This window comes from Phycodurus eques, chromosome 19 (genome assembly GCF_024500275.1).
Source record: "Phycodurus eques isolate BA_2022a chromosome 19, UOR_Pequ_1.1, whole genome shotgun sequence".
NCBI lineage: Eukaryota > Metazoa > Chordata > Actinopteri > Syngnathiformes > Syngnathidae > Phycodurus > Phycodurus eques.
The window spans coordinates 17,337,090-17,354,815 of NC_084543.1; the positions used below are offsets into that span (position 1 = coordinate 17,337,090).

Below are 17,726 nucleotides of genomic sequence, written 5' to 3' on the forward strand. Positions count from 1 at the left end.
GCACGAAACGCTTCAGTCTCCCTTGGTTGAGGAGGAGGAGGGAGGAGGCTGTGACGCTAACAGCACTAACGCTGTTGAGCTCAACCTGCAGCGGCTTCTCTAACCGCTGGCAATGGGCCGCGGGATGGCGGATCCAGTCTGTTTCACCGCTGTCTCACAACAAAACGTCCGTGGGTGCCAGACGGTTGCCCAAATAACACAAAACACATTACACTTCAGGGAAGATGTATTTTTCCGAGTTGTGGGCATAGTTTCAAGGCCAATTGCACGCTATACTGGTAGAACTGGGTGAGGTTGTTTATGAACAAGGATGTGCAATTCCACCGAACACTGCATGGAATAAGGCCACTTGGTGTTTATGTAATGGGGTATACGCCCCAGCCCTGTGACGGCAGGGGGCTAGTTTTTAGCCCCACCCACAAAATCAGGAAACTTTAGAAGGTGAAAAACCATATCTCAACACATCAGTTCTCAGTCTTGGCACATGTTTTCAACACTTACTTTCAAACATATGTAATGCATTTAGAAACAAAACACGAAAATCAGTTTGGTTCCACTTTAATGTCATTATACCTACGTGATCCTCTCAAATTGAAAAGATTGAGAGAATATAACTTCACTCACCTCTCATGAACTTTGCCTTTTTCATCTCCCAAAGTCACTGTTACAATTTGGACCTTGTCCAACCCAAAGCCTGGTTCATGGTGATGAAAGTCAGAGGTGACCCAGCCCACCCACACATTGCTGGGCTCCTGGCCAGGGAAGATCCTTACGGAATATGAGTACTATAGTAAAAGATAATAGAATTATAATTGTGCTTTGTTATTTTAGTTCCACGAATGAGGTTAATTAAGAGACAATTAATACAGGGCTGCGATTGGAAAGTATCTGCTTTGGCCAGTATCTGGTGGCCCAACACTTCCTGCTGTCTTCCCAGCAGGAAGTGTTTGGCCACCATAGGTTTGAAACACTCCCCACCAAAAGTGGAACAGTTGATTCCAATTCTGTTTTTTCTGTTTTGCTGTAGACTGAAATCATTTGAGCTTGACATCAAAAGATTAATATGAAACAATAGCTTAACAATTCAGCGTTTAATTCAAGGTACAGGAAACCCTGGTGATTTGCGATTTGCCATTTGTGAACTCACCTCACAAACTACCGTTAACTGTTCTCTGAAAAACTCACCTATTTGCGCTTTCTGTAAAACCCAAGATGCCAACCAAATGTCCTGCTCGTTCTAAGGCACCATGTTAGCAGAGTAGCAGCTAGCGTTGGCTGATAGTCGGCAGGTTTGACAGCAAACAGCATCGTAAGATTCCAGGAGAATTGTGACAGGCAGGCAAGGCTCCTTGTGAGTTGATGCCAGAGAAAGCATGGTGGTAGACTTGCAGAGAAGACTGCAGATTGCTACCGGCAGTCATGGAAAGTTAAAAGCTAATCAGCTGATAATGGCTAGCTGCTCAACGTAAGTCACAGTTGTTTCCAATCGTCATATATGATGTATTACTGAGTCCAAAACATAATAAAATGGCTAATAGATTACTAGTGATTGGCATTTTTACATGGTGCGAAACAGTGACATACACGCCAGGATACTCGAACTTCTGGTGATTTATTTATTTCTTCTCCCTCCAAATTTAAAAATTGTAAGCCATTTATTTTTAAGGATCAGGTTGTAAAATGAGTCAAAGATTATATTATTGTGTTTCAGGATCAGAGTTTGCAATTGACATCAGTGCAGTATCTATTGGACTCATATTCATCTTTTGATGCCAAACCCAAATGTTTTAGTGTACGGCAAAAATCAAGGAATTTCTGTCACCAATGTCTTACGATCAACTTGCTCATTGCATCCTCATTCAGGAGTATGAATTGATCAATCATTGATAAATTTGGGTTCATATATATGCACAAAAATCACCTTAAACACTGCCCATCTACATATACACAGGACAGTGGACCCCCGCTGTCAGTAAGGGATAGGAACTCGAGCAGGGGGTCACCAACGCAGTAAAAATAGTTCAGTTGCGATGCTTAATTTTTTCATGTTGCTATTCTAAAAAATTATAAATTTTAAAAAGTGTGACACGTCACAGTATGCTGCATCTAGCTTTTCTTGTTGCTATCCTTTTTGAATTAGTGTACATTTGGAAATGACAAAAAAAACAAAACAAAAAAACGAAGCAGTAGAGTTCAACGGTCATATTGTAGTGCGTAACCAGACCGTCGCATTCATGGAGACACAAAAACGTTGAGATGATGCTGCGTTGCTTGAACGCGGCATGCTCCTCGTGTACATTCTTCAGGTGCTCGATCAAATGTGTTCTGTTTTAAAGCATTAAGATGACGTTCCCCACGACGTACTTCAGTTGTGCACAGACTGCAAATAACTTATGTGTTGTTTGTCTGAGACACCCCAAAGCCAGGGAGCTCCACCTCTCACCACGAGGTGGCGGAGACACACTGGACCTCCCTCGGCGCGCCGACGAGCTCGGACCGCAGAAGCATTCTGCTCGCGCCCCAAAACTACACTTCTGTATGTGTGGGGCAGCTTCCGGAAAGATCCGTCAGGAAGGAATTGCGGCCAGTTTTCCCTGAGCACTTGGCGGACCAACGCCACTCCAAGAACTTTGGCCACCCTGCATTTGAACTCCTTTTTGCGTTTTTCTCTGTCTTCCTTGTTCTTCAAATACACCTATTCGGAAGACAGACCAGCCTGTCTAAATTCTGTTCTACGCAACGTGAGTACAGTGTGCTGTTTCCTCGGTACAAATTGGTGGATAATTGGATTGTAATAATGGTCACAGAATTTCCTAGCCTCGCATTGCTCATGCACATTCTCACTTCACACATCGCAAGTTCAACCTGCTTTACAAATATTTATCTTTACCCTTTGTCATCAAGCCCCTCTGCATTGTCTCCCTGTATTTTTCCCTTTTAGATTTCATTACATTTTCTATAAAATTCCACTCCCTTGTGTGTTTGAGTGCAACAATAAACCTCTATAATCTAGAACGCTTATTTCGTCCATGTAGCAAACCTTCCAGAATAGAGCGATTGATTAGAGGTTTTTGTCACTTTTCCTCGGATTTATGAAGATAAAAAGAGACGTGGTGCCCCTTTTGAGTCAAAGATAGTTTGATTGTAACTTTCTGACTTTTCTTCCCATTTTTGAAAGAAATCCAAGAGTTCATGTAATCCAAACGCGAAGACACTTTGTTGTTGGAGGACACTGAGTGGACACTTCACCTCTCATTTTTAACAGACATTACTGTGAAACTGAACCATTTGAACTGTGAGCTGCAAGACCAACGTAAGACTGTTTCTGAAAAGTGCTCTAAATGCATTCAAAGCTCACAGCTTTTCTCTGTGAATTTACGGAGATAAAATGTGCCGCAGGTGGAGATCGAAATTGTAACACTGCAAAATGATCTGAACCTCAAAGCCAATCAGGCTGCACCAAATATTTAGCGTCCTGTCGACACAGGAAAGTACAGTGGTGTATGTAGAGCAGCTATGAAGGTTGCCAGCTTGTTGGGATCAACCTATCTGTGTGAATCTACCTTATCTGACATGAACTACATCAAAATCAAACTTCACTGATGGACACCTGCAAGACGCACTCAGAGTTGCAGTGTCAAATTACACCCCAGATTACAATACACTGGCGCACAGCATGCAATGCCAGGCTTCCCACTAACAAAGAAACAGATGTTTTCAGTGGCAACATGGCAGCGCCATGGCAACATTTAATTCTAATATTGAAAATTTGTTAAAAATTCAAAAGTTCAAAAAGTGATCAGATTTAAAAATCTGAAAACAGATCTTTCTGTGTTACATAATTCATAATACATTTGTACAAACATGGCGCGGCATAGTTCGTGATACGTAAACAAATTGTTAGTGGCAAGGAAAATGTGACAGTGAGTTCCTAAACTTGCAGCGATTTAAAGAAATAGTGTTCAGTATTGTTCAGTAAATACATGGAAACCATGGTTTATGCAGGATTCTGGAAAATTTTGGCTCAAGATTGCGAGGGAATGGGATCAATATCTGCGGGAGTGGGATTATTATTATTATTTTTTTAACTCACTTGAGATTGGGAGGGAGTGGAATCAATCTCATTGGGAGTGGGAGGGAGCGGGCGTCATAATCCACTCCCATTTCAGCCTCTCATAGGGACTGGGCCGGACCACGAGTAGCCAAATTCCACACATAATTGACTCCCTTTATAATTGTATTGAAAACCGGGATAAACCACCAATAAGGATTTTGGGGGATGGTTCCCCCCCTCAACACCACCCAAAAAAATAATAATTGGAAAATAGAGAGAGAGAGATGTATTTATATAGTCTTACAATTGATGTTTTCATGAGTATTTCATATTCATTCCTGTCATCAACCATCACTTCTTCTGATAGACAGGCAGGGGAGGGATTGGAGTTGTCTGGTTTATTCTTCTTCAACAAGAACCTGGTATACAAAAACAAGATTGTCACTATTGAACTCCCTTGATATTGTTGGCGATTTTTATTTTTTTTTGTAAACTGTAGGTTGACAGCTTGTTTACCTTTGTTTGAGCTTGGAGGTTTTCTCTTGGTTGCAATCTTTGTGATTGTTGAATTCACCTCTGTCTGGACCGTTTGGACCATTGTGGCCATGAGCTGTTTTCATTAGGACCTCAAAGTCGGATTCAAAGTCTTCTAGCTCCTGCAGACACACGCACTAAATATGTGGCACATATTCTATATCAATGATTGGCACATTTGTGAGAATATGATCTTACTGTCTTAAGTGACAAGAGACTGCCATTTGACGGAGGCCTAGAGAAGGATTCAGCACATTCAATGGGCATGCTCAGTCTGTAGAAAGTAATGTCGCCGTTGCTGTTCTGTGAACTAAATGACTTTTGTGTGACCTTCAGACAAGGACATGAATCCACTGTCCCATCTATTCTTGTCACCTTAAAGAGAGAAGAAAAATGTAAACACTTTAGTTCCAACTTGATTGGTTTGGGCTGAATTGTTTTTTGTTCCATCATCCTGCACTGCAAAATAAAAACGCCGAAACTCGATTTTCTTTTTTACATGGCTTGACATGATAGTTCTGTGTAATGCAAGTGAGCTAGCGCTCACCCCGCCTACAAAACTACTGGACCAATGGCGAGTATAGATTTCAGTGCATTTCTTGTATAAACTATATGACTCTTACCCAAAAAAAAAAAAAAAACTTACCTCTATATGTTGGTGGTCATGAGGTACAGGTACAAACTGAGGCAGTCTTTTACTGAGCCATATTGTGACATCGCGATTCATGTTGACAGCAAAGGGTTCGTAGCCTTCCTGCAGACCGCATATTGTGAAGTATTTCAGGGTACTGACATGTTTACCAAAGTTAATCCTCCCAGCCTGGCACACACCCAAACTGCACACAGGGATGAAACCTTGAGAAAGAAATATATGATCAGTAGTTAGTGTGCGTTTGGTGTGCATAACTTGTTGAACATTACAACTGTCAGAAGAAAAAAAAAAAAAAGTATTCCCAACCTGGGGCCAGACAGAAACTCCTTGGGAGAAAAAAAAAAAAAACAACCAAAAACTAAAAAAAAGCCACAAGCCTCTTGTACTGTGTTCCTTTTTTGTGTAAATAATTACAAAGTCAATCAATATAGAAATTAAATGTTAGATTCACAAATGTAAGTTCTAGCTTGATAATACTTCTAAAGTTACTACAATATATATTTTCTAATTTTGTTTAAATCTTTTTATTTCACAATTTTCTTGGAACGTACATTTCTGAGCATACTGTCCAGCCAAAGTGTCTCTGGAACTGAAGAAAAAGGGACTGTTTCCCAGGACAGCAAACAATATGAAACATAGCATAAGTATGAACGTTTTATCTAACAAACTTTTATTTTTACCTCCAAATAATCATATATATTGAAACACTCGGGTAGATACATGCATATACACAATACATTAAGTCAAGAAGCAGCAGCATTAAACACAAAGATCATCAAAAAATAATGCACGTCATCACACACACACGAAAGGAAACAAAAGTGGGTGAGGGGGAATTGGGAAGGAGGGCAGGGGGCATCTGGGTGGATCGCAATTTTATCCAAATATTCCATCAAGGGTCACCAGGTCTCATTGAAAACACTACTAGCACCAGAAAGTGAAAATATCATCTTTTCCAGTTTAATGTTGGTCAGAACCTCACGCCGCCAGCGTCGGAGGCAGGGCATGTTACCACTTAAATAAGGCGTCTCTCTAGTAGCATCGTAAAGGCCAACACACGACATTTAGCCGCCGGCAAACTCAGTGGGGGCATCCAAAGAGAGCCGTGCATGTGTCTGGGTCAAGGTCGACATCGAGCACCACTGACAATGTGTCAAAGATCTGATGTCAAAAACCGATGAAACTAGGACATGACCAAAGCATATGCGTGTGCTTAGCAGGTGAATGCTTGCACCTATTACAACTGTCATTGACAGTAGGGTAAATGTAGCTTTAGTAGAGTGCACCCTAAAGAGAACTTTGCATTGCAGTAGACCATGTCTGGCACAAATTGAGGAGGAATGAGCAAGCTTAAGAATTTGTTCCCGTTGACCATGTTCTCCTGCGTGGGTTTCCTCTGGGCACCCCGGTTTCTTCCCACATCCCAAAAACATGCATGGTAGGTTAATTGAAGTCTCTAAATTGCCCCGAGGTGTGAATGTGAGTGCAAATGGTTGTTTGTTTATGTGTGCCCTGCGATTGGCTGGCAACCAGTTCAGGGTGTACCCCGCCTCCTGCCCGAAGATAGCTGGGATAGGCTCCAGCACACTTGTTGATAGATCCTATTCACAGAGGCATGGGGAGAACATGCAAACTCCACGCAGGCAGGGCAGGGGATTGAACCCCGGTCCTCAGAAATGTGAGGCAGACGCTCTAACCAGTCGTCCTCCGTGCTGCTTTAATTTATATATCAAAGCTAAATAAATTAATTTGTTGAGTAAGGCAATTAGTTTCAAATTTAGTTCATAAACTTATTCGATTTACTCCACAGAGGTGCCCTTCGCAATTGTTTAAATCAACAATTAAAGTGCCAACACTTTAATTAAATTTTAATTTTATCTTTGTGCGTGAAATTTGACGTCAACAACTTAGTTCTATTCGATTACTGCTTCTACGCACGTTCTCGAACACCTTTAAGGTTACGTGATTACCCTCATGCTATAATTTGCGAACACTCTTTCATTGTTTAACAATTAATTAGCCCTATTATCTTGTGCATCTATTCCAAATTACACGCACTGCTTAAATGCGCTTCCAATAGTAACAATCTAGTTGTGTACAACGTACATTTACTGCACACGCAACACAATTATGGCGGAACTTAAGTCTACGTCAATATGAAAATCTCGACACATTAACACAGCTTGTAAACAACCTACAACCTCAATTCCAGTGAAGTTGGGACGTTCAAACTGATCAACTTTATTATTTTTAGCAAATAAACATGAACTTAAAATTTTATGGCTCCAACACGTACCAGAAAAGCTGGGACAGCAGGCAAAAAAGACTGAGAAAATTGAGGAATGCTCATCAAACACCTGTTGAGAACATCCCACAGGTGAAGAGGCTAATTGGGAACAGGTGGGTGCCATGATTGGGTATAAAAGGAGCTTTCCTGAATTGCTCAGTCATTCACAAGCAAAGATCGGGCGAGGTTCACCTCTTTGTGAACAAGTGCATGAGAAAATAGTCCAACAGTTTAAGGACAATGTTCCTTGACGTACAATTGCAAGGAATTTAGGGATTTCATCATCTACGGTCCAAAATATCATCAAAAGGTTCAGAGAATCTGGAGAAATCACTGCATGTAAGCGGCAAGGCCTAAAACCAACATTGAATGCCTGTGACCTTCGATCCCTCAGGCGCATTAAAAACCGACATCAGTGTGTAAAGGATATCACCACATGGGCTCAGGAACATTTCAGCAAACCAATGTCAGTAAATACAGTTCCGCGCTACATCCTTAAGTGCAACTTAAAATTCCACTATGCAAAGCAAAAGCCATTTATTAACAACACCCAGAAACGCCGCCGGCTTCTCTGGGCCCGAGCTCATCTAAGATGGACTGATGCAAAGTGGAAAAGTGTTCTGTGGTCCGACGAGTCCACATTTCAGATTGTTTTGGGAAATTGTGGACGTCGTGTCCTCCGGGCCAAAGAGAAAAAGAACCATCCGGACTGTTATGGACGCAAAGTTCAAAAGCCAGCATCTGTGACGGTATGGAGCTGTGTTAGTGCCAATGGCATGGGTAACTTACACATCTGTGAAGGCACCATTATTCTGCCATCCAAGCACCGTCTTTTTCATGGACGCCCCTGCTTATTTCAGCGAGACAATGCCAAACCACATTCTGCACGTGTTACAACAGCGTGGCTTCGTAGTAAAAGAGTGCGGGATCTAGACTGGCCTGCCTGCAGTCGAGACCTGTCTCCCATTGAAAATGTGTGGCGCATTATGAAGCGTAAAATACGACAACGGAGACCCCGGACTGTTGAACAGCTGAAGCTGTACATCAAGCAAGGATGGGAAAGAATTCCACTGACAAAGCTTTGACAATTAGTGTCCTCAGTTCCCAAACGTTTATTGAAAGTTGTTAAAAGAAAAGGTGATGTAACACAGTGTTAAACATGACCCCGTCTTAGCTTTTTTGGAACGTGTTGCAGCCATAAAGTTAATGATTATTTGCTAAAAACAATAAGGTTTATCAGTTTAAACATTAAATATATTTTCGTTGAAGTGTATTCCATTAAATATAGGTTGAATATGAGTTGTAAATCATTGTCTTCTGTTTGTATTTATGTTTAACACAACGTCCCAACTTAATTGGAATTGGGGTTGTATTTAAAGACCTCGTCCCATAATGTATTTAAAGACCTTGTATGCAGAATCCATCAAAGACGCATATCTTGAGACCCTCAGTGCTAACATAGCGCAACTCATGAGCGATACCAAATACAAAAAGAAAGATAAAAATCTCGCTCGAACACTCGGTTGCATGGTTTTGAACTCAGTGTCACTATTAAAATGGAGTGATATGGAGTATAGCCGAATGAGGCTCAAACTAGAAGCTGAACAGTCAACTTAACAGCACAGCTAGCAGAGTCCAATTCTCGTTTAAACCTTGCACAAGCCTGCCTAGTTGACATTGAAACTCAGCTGGAGATGCTCAAAGAGGAACGCTCTAAAAGTATTGAGAACTCGTGTGAACTCATGTCACAATTGACAATTGTGGAACGTGACATGCACCGCATTCAAAAGCTAAAGCTAGAACAGGAAGCCGAAATAACACTTGTTCAACGGGAACCACAGGCAGCCCGCGAATTAATTGCCAACCGCCATCAGGGCTCAGCAAACACTGTCCAATGAAATCAATGAGCGCCCACGTTTCAGTCTTCTCCTAGGTTCGACAAACCAGTCCCAGCCCTTGGTCCCGACCTCCCTGGGATACTGTCAAAGTCCCCTGCCACTTCGCAAAGCCCCTCTCTGACTCTAGCACAGCCGACTCGAGAGCTCGCCGCGCCAAGTGCAGCCCACCTCAATGACTCCCCTGCATGTCCCTTATCCTGGCGCCTCTACAGGTGTGACCTTAAAAGACTTGAACAAAATTGCGCGCAATATTCCGAGATTCGAAACTAAACCTGACGGCTCCCATAATACGGCAGCATACCTTAAAGACATCTTTATCTTTATCTTAAATGGTTCCCATTCGCTACCACTTAGGATAAGCTTTACCTTATCAAAATCACATCGAGTCGAGAAGTGAGTAGCCTAATTGACCAACAACCAGCGCGTATTGCCGGAGTATCAAGTCCTCTGCCAGGCTCTGTCCTGTGAATTTGACGACCGGCTCTTACTGTTAAACAAGGGAGCCTCGAAATGCCACAAGCTTACTACTGTTGCTTGCGCAAAGCGTGTTCCGAGTTTCTAAACGAACCGAATTTGAAGAAGACATACATTTTAAAGCACTTTTTGTTGAAAACATGCACCCAAATGTTAAATACCATCTGGGAGTGGCAGCAAGCCCTCGCATACTGTCCATCTCACAACTGCGCGACCTGGCCGCTAAAGGCTTTACTATGCATAAAAAGACCAACATGAAGTCATCGAATCACAAAACGCGACAAACCCAAATGGCACACGTCTTCCTCTCCGACCACACAAGAACTTCAGAGACGATCTGGGACTGAGGACGGGGAACTTGGTACCGCTGCACATGCTATTCTTGAGACTATCCGCAGCTTGGCGAATAATATGAAGGAAGACCCACAACAGCCTGAGCCCCCGCCCGGCAGCGACGCCCCCGTGCCTAGCCAGCCTGCTGTGACAGTCTGTTCCGCCCCTGACGTTTCCGTGCATTCGCCTGATTCTCCAATTGGCAATGACAAGCGTCCCGTCCAACAGATTGTGCGCACACACATAACCGACCACTGTGATGACCAGGTACCACCTGCTACTAAAATCAAAGCTTGCAATTGAACTCGCTTGTATCGTTGGACAATTGGACCATATACGGTGGTACATCCGGTGTTCGTGTCACCTGTCAAGTCAGTACCTTTGCTCATTGGACAAGATCTGCAAAGTAATTTCATGCCATTGATTGACTATACCAGGCGTGAGATTTGGTCACAGGTGCGTAGACTCCTGTGAATGTCAACACGCTCTAGGGAGACTGCCCAATGCTATGCCCTGAGCCTCCTTGATCCGCCGCCTCTACCAAAACCGCAGCCGGATGACATCTTTACAAAAGGGGGTTCTACACTGGTCATGCTGACAATGTCCACCAGTGGTCGCTCTCGTGACACTGGCCCTTCCTTCGACCTTTTGAGACCACAGGACCCCTTGGTGAGAAGCAGAATTGCACCCTCTGAGTCGCATACTGTGGGCCCTGTCCCTAATCATTGGTCCAACTGTTCAGCTGTCACGCTAACCTTCATGTCTTTTCTGCTTAGCAGGCCATCACACTCAGTGGCCGCTAAGTCATTTTGCTTCTTTTGTGACTTTTACACATTCATTGCTTCAACAGCACAGGACATGTGAGCTTGTCTGTTATCAGAGACCTCGGACTTTAATCACCCATCTACTTTGGGGTCCCAACCTGCCTTCGCAAAGTGCACCTTCTGACCACCCTGCTCACCCTTTCATCTCTCAGGCAACACTTTGGACCTGACTCGTCTTTTGCACCTGCAATACCCGCTTGTGGTGGACGGTTTCGTCTGTGCTGGATCCCAGCCTTTCTTTTCTCTTCTGCATTGTTTGTGATGTCGACGTTGCCTGCTTTTCGTTTGATCCTTCTGTGGCTCGCTTTGGCCGCGAGCCTCCAAGGGTTTCTACATGTTACTACAGCTTCTCCCAAAACTATAGCTGCATTGCAGAGCCTTTGACAAAGCTAACGTTTTTCTAAACTCAGTCTGTGTGGACCCCAGAGGCTAACCCTGCTGGAGACTATCGTACCTGTGACCCGAGCCGCGGGAGGGGGAGAAGAGAGTTTTGCAAGCACTCGTGGAGACCTCGTCCCCTGGTGGCTGTACATCCACTTGACCTTCGATCCAAGTATTTACAGTGGGCCCATGGAGCCAAGATCACCTACAATCCGGGGGTGAACAGTGTCCTGTACTGTCATAAGCCAATCTGAATTTTTTTTTTTTTTTTTTGTGTCAATTGTCTCTTCCCTGTTTTCTTTGTTTAACCTTGGAGGTGCAGGGGGGAATTTATCAAGTATGCACGCACCTAGGAGCAATTGGTAATCAGCTCCAAGTCATTTGTTGTGCTGCTGTGTTTTTTGCTCCCATTTTGGATGTTGCTTTCACTTTTATTGATTTATTTTAGTTATTTATTTTATTGTGCTCTTAGTTTCTCCAAGGGACTTCTGGCACTTTCCTGGGATTCCTTCTAGCGCAGCTCCTTTCTGGTTGAATCAGTTGTTGTTTTTTAATTGTTGATTTCTATTTTTCTTCCTACTTTTTAGTAACATTCTATTCATATTTTCTTTTGTACATTGATTGTCTATACTATTATTCCTACTCATCAGTAGTACAATATGGTATAGTCAGTTTTTGTACTTTAAGATTATTCTCCCCACTTATGAGAAGCATGTTATTTTTTTTGTATTTAGTACTTTCTTCTTTTCCTTTCGGCTTGTCCCGTTAGGGGGTCGCCACAGCGTGTCATCATTTTCCATGTAAGCCTATCTCCTGCATCCTCCTCTCGAACACCAACTGCCCTCATGGTCCACGGGGATTCCAGTCTAACCTCATCTGTCAGCCTATCCATCACCACTGCAAACAGGAAGGGGCTCAGGGCTGATCCCAAATGCAGTCCCACCTCCACCTTAAATTCCTCTGTCACACCTACAGCACACCTCATCACTGTTCTACTGCCCTCGTAGATGTCCTGTATTGTTCTAACATACTTCTCTGCCACTCCAGACTTCCGCATGCAGTACCACAGTTCCTCTCTGGGTACTCTGTCATAGGCTTTCTCTAGATGCACAAAGACAATGTAGCTCCTTCTGACCTTCTCTGAACTTTTCCATCAATATCCTCAAGGTAAATAATGCATCTGTAGTACTCTTTCTAGGCATGAAACCATACTGTTGCTCGCAAATTCTCATTTCTGAGTCAAGCCTCCACTACTCTTTCCCATAACTTCATTGTGTGGCTCATCAACTTTATGCCTCTACAGTTCCCACAGCTCTGCGCATAACCCTTGTCCTTAAAAATGGGCACCAGCACACTATTCCTCAGGCATCTTCTCACCCGCTAGAATTCTGTTGAACAAGCTGGTCAAAAACTCCACAGCTACCTCTCCAAGGTGCTTCCATACCTCCGCAGGTATGTCATCAGGACCAACTGCCTTTCCATTTTGCATCCTCTTGAATGCCTTTCTGACTTCCCCCTTACTAATCATTGCCAATTCCTGGTCCACCACACTTGCCTCTTCTACTCTTACTTCGCTCTCATTTTCCTCATTCATCTACTCCTAAAAGTATTCTTTCCATCTATTTAGCAAACTACTGGCACCAGTCAACAAATTTGCATCTCTAACCATCACCCTAACCTGCTGCACATCCTTTCCATCTCTATCCCTCTGTCTGGCCAACCTGTATAGATCCTTTTCTCCTTCTTTAGTGTCCAACCTGGCATACATGTCATCATATGCCAATTGTTTGGCCTTTGCCACTTCTACCTTTGCCCTGTGTCGCATCTCAATGTATTCCTTTCGCCTTTGCTCGGTCCTCTTAGTGTCCCACTTCTTCTTAGCGAACCTCTTTCCTTGTATGATTTCCTGTACTATGAGGTTCCAACACCAAGTCTCCTTCTCTCCTTTCCTGCGAACGCTCATATTTGTTTGGCAAAGTTTTAAGACGGATGCCCTTCCTGACGCAACCCTCTGCATTTATCCGGGCTTGGGACCGGCCTACAGTTTGCACTGGCTTGTGCCCCCCATAGGGCTGCATTAGTTTCTTCTTCTTCTTTTCCTTTCGGCTTGTCCCTTTTGGGGGTCGCCACAGTGCGTCATCCTTTTCCATGTAAGCCTATCTCCTGCATCCTCCTCTCGAACACCAACTGCCCTCATGTCTTCCCTCATGACATCCATCAACCTTCTCTTAGGTCTTCCTTGAGCTCTCTTGCCTGGCAGCTCCATCCTTCTACCAATATACTGACTCTCTCTCTCCTATGGACGTGTCCAAACCATTGAAGTCTGCTCTGTCTAACTTTGTCTCCAAAACATCAAACCTTGGCTGTCCCTCTGATGAACTCATTTCTATTTTTATCCAACCTGGTCACTCCGAGAGCGAACCTCAACATCTTATTCTCCACCACATCCAGCTCTGCTTCCTGTTGTCTCTTCAGTGCCACTGTCTCTAATCCGTACATCATGGCTGGCCTCACCACTGTTTTATAAACTTTGCCCTTCATCCTAGCAGAGACTATTCTGTCACATAACACACCTGACACCTTCCTCCACCCGTTCCAACCTGCTTGGACCCATTTCTTCACTTCCTGACCACGCTCACCATTGCTCTGGACTGTTGACCCCAAGTATTTAAAGTCCTGCACTCTTGCTATCTCTTCTCCCTGTAGCCTCACGCTTCCCCCACTACCCCACTCATTTATGCACATATATTCTGTTTTACTTCGGCTAATCGTCATTCCTCTGCGTTCCAGTGCATGCCTCCATCTTTATAACTGTTCCTCCACCTGCTCTCTGCTTTCACTGCAGATCACAATGTCATCTGCAAACATCATGGTCCACGGGGATTAAAGTCTAACCTCATCTGTCAGCCTATCCATCACCACTGCAAACAGGAAGGGGCTCAGGGCTGATCCCTAATGCAGTCCCACCTCCACCTTAAATTCTTCTGTCACACCTACAGCACACCTCATCACTGTTCTGCTGCCCTCGTACATGTCCTGTATTATTTTAACATACTTCTCTGCCACTCAAGACTTCAGCTTGCAATACCACAGTTCCTCTCCGGGTACTCATAGGCTTTCTCTAGATCGACAAAGACACAATGTAGCTCCTTCTGACCTTCTATGTACTTTTCCATCAACATCCTCAAGGCAAATAATCCATCTGTAGTGCTCTTTCTAGGAATTAAACCATACTGTTGCTCGCAAATACTCATTTCTGTATTGAGTCTACCCTCCACTACTCTTTCCCATAACTTCATTGTGTGGCTCATCAACTTTATTCCTCTATAGTTCCCACAGCTCTGCACATCACCTTTGTTCTTAAAAATGGGCACCAGCACACTTTTCCTCCATCCCTCAGGCACCTTCTCACCCGCTAGAATTCTATTGAACAAGCTGGTCAAAAACTCCACAGCCACCTCTCCTAGATGCCTCCATACCTCCACAGGAATGTCATCAGGACCAACTGCCTTTCCATTTTTCATCCTCCTTAATGCCTTTCTAACTTCCCCCTTACTAATCACTGCCACTTCCTGGTCCACCACACTTGCCTCTTCTATTCTCCGTTCTCTCTGATTTTCCTCATTCATCTGCTGCACATCATTCCCATCTCCATCCCTCTGTCTGGCGAACCTGTATAGATCCTTTTCTCCTTCTTTAGTGTCTAACCTGGCATACATGTCATCATATGCGTCTTGTTTAGCCTTTGCCACCTCTACTTTTGCCCTATGTCGCATCTCAATGTATTCCTTTCTCCTCTCCTCGGTCCTCTCGGTGTCCCACTTCTTCTTAGCTAACATTTTTCTAGTATGACTTCCTGTACTGTGAGGTTCCACCACCAAGTCTCCTTCTCTCCTTTCCTGCCAGAAGATACACCAAGTACTCTCCTGGCTTCCTCTCTGATCACCTTGGCTGTAGTGGTGCAGTCTTCTGGAAGCTCCTCCTGTCCACCGAGAGCCTGTCTCAACCTCTTCACGAAAATCTGCTCAACACTCATCCTGTCTCAGCTTCCACCACATGGTTCTCTCCTCTGCCTTTGTCTTCTTAATCTTCCTCTCCACCATTTTACAGCCAGTAACCTCCTTCAGATTACATCATCTGCACAAAATGTAATCCACCTGTGTGCTTCTACCTCCGCTCTTGTAGGTCACCCTATGTTCGTGCCTCATCTGGAAAAAAGTGTTCACTACAGCTATTTCCATCCTTTTTGCAAAGTCTACCACCATCTGTCCTTTCCTGGATGCCGTACTTACCCATCACTTCTTCATCACCCATGTTTCCTTCACCAACATGTCCATTACAATCTGCACCAATCACGACTCTCTCTCTGTCTGGGATGCTCAGAACTACTTCGTCTAGCTCCTTCCAGAATTTCTCTTTCACCTCTAGGTCACATGCTACCTTTGGGGCGTAGCCCTTAACCACATTATACATAACACCCACAAGTTCAAGTTACAGACTCATCACTCGATCTGATACTCTTTTCAGCTCCAAGACATTCTTAGCCAACTCTTCTTTTAAAATAACCCCGACTCCATTTCTTTTTTCATCTACACCATGGTAAAATAATTTAAACCCTGCCCCTAAACTTTGAGCCTTACTGCCTTTCCACCTGGTCTCCTGGAAACACAATATATCAACCTTTCTTCTAATCATTATGCAAACCCACTCCCGAGATTTTCCTGTCCTATTCCCAACATTCAAAGTCCCCACATTCAGTTCTAGGCTCTGTGCTTTCCTCTTCTCTTTCTGCCGAAGAACCCGCTTTCCACCTCTTCTTCGTCTGCAACCCACAATAGCTGAATTTCCACCGGCATCCTGCAGGTTGACGGCACCGGTGGCGGATGTTGTTAACCCGGGCCACGACCGATCCGGTATGGAATTCTTTGGATGAACGCTCATATTTGTTTGGCAAAGTTTTAAGCCGGATGCCCTTCCTGATGCAACCCTCTGCATTTATCCGGGCTTGGAACCGGCCAACAGTTTGCGCTGGCTTGTGCCTCCCATAGAGCTGCATTATAGGGCGGCATTACTTTACTTTATTATATTTAAATCAAGACTGAGTTATTCCAGTGCGCTGCCTCTGCTTTGGGATCTGACAAGTCACATATTGTTATATTTTATCATATATTCCACTTTTTTGTTTTTTTTAATGATGCATATTCCACGCTTGTCCCCCAAAATTTGTATTAACCAATGAGCTTGTTCTTATTTTCTACACATTATTTTAACAACTAAGACATACCTTATAGCTATCCATCCATTTTCTTTACCGCTTATCCTCACTAGGGTCGCGGGCTGCTGAAGCCTATACCATCAATCTCCGGGCAGGAGGTGGAGTACACCCTGAACCGGTCGCCAGCCAATCGCAGGGCACATAGAAACAAACAACCATTCGCACTCACATTCACACTTACGGGCAATTTAGAGTCTTCAATCAACCTACTCAGCGTGTTTTTGGGATGTGGGAGGAAACCGTAGTGCCCGGAGAAAACCCACCCTGGCAGGGGGAGAACATGCAAATTCCACACAGGCGGGGCCTGGATTTGAACCCCGGTCCCCAGAACTGTGAGGAAGATGTGCTAACCAGTCGCCCACCGTGCCTACCTTATAACCAGTAGAGCATAATTCGAACAATGCAAAGGAATGCACTTTCTTCATTGGTCAAATATTAGTATCGAAAACAGGGTACTCAAATTGAAGCATGGAATGTCCTGACGGTGGGATGTTTTACCAGTTACACATTTTAAAATTAGCGAGCTACAGTATATATGCCACGTGACTGTAAAAAACACCAACCTTCACCAACATCAAAGTCTTTGAAAGCCAGTTCAGAGCCAGAGTCATCAAGCAGCACTTCTCCGTTCAGGGTGAACATCATGGTGTGTTCATTCAGGTCCACCATGCAGCCAACGACATCACCTGTCTGCCAGGCACGCCCAAAGTGCTCGTTTCCCTGGTGCCAGCGCTGAACCTGGAAAACATTTAGTCCAACAAGGCTAAGGGTCTGTTTGTATGGAAAATGGAACTGAATGAAAATCCAATCCCTTTTACTGCTAGTCCTTGTGTACACTTGGAGGACTATCCCAGCAAGAGGAGGAGTGTATCCGGGACCAATCACCAGCCAATAAAAAAGATGATAGCAGGGCAGATATAGGTGGATATTTTCTTTTTTCACTTGATGCAGTGATGAAGTGGTCCAATAATTTGGTCAACTGTCTACACACCTGCGTTCAAATGCCATTGTTTT

General features: G+C 43.9%; 1 protein-coding gene across 2 annotated transcripts in view; it reads right to left on the reverse strand.

Moving 5' to 3' along the window:
- Window positions 1-17,726, reverse strand: part of ryr2a (ryanodine receptor 2a (cardiac)) — a 355,011-nt gene that overhangs the window by 247,708 nt on the left and 89,577 nt on the right. For both annotated transcript variants that reach the window (XM_061705277.1, XM_061705276.1), the window contains exons 28-33: window positions 17,276-17,450; window positions 5,235-5,443; window positions 4,787-4,963; window positions 4,571-4,710; window positions 4,359-4,473; window positions 625-785 (exon numbers count right to left, since the gene is read on the reverse strand). In XM_061705277.1, coding sequence (XP_061561261.1) covers window positions 625-785; window positions 4,359-4,473; window positions 4,571-4,710; window positions 4,787-4,963; window positions 5,235-5,443; window positions 17,276-17,450 — 977 coding nt within the window. The remainder of the gene's footprint in view (window positions 1-624; window positions 786-4,358; window positions 4,474-4,570; window positions 4,711-4,786; window positions 4,964-5,234; window positions 5,444-17,275; window positions 17,451-17,726) is intronic.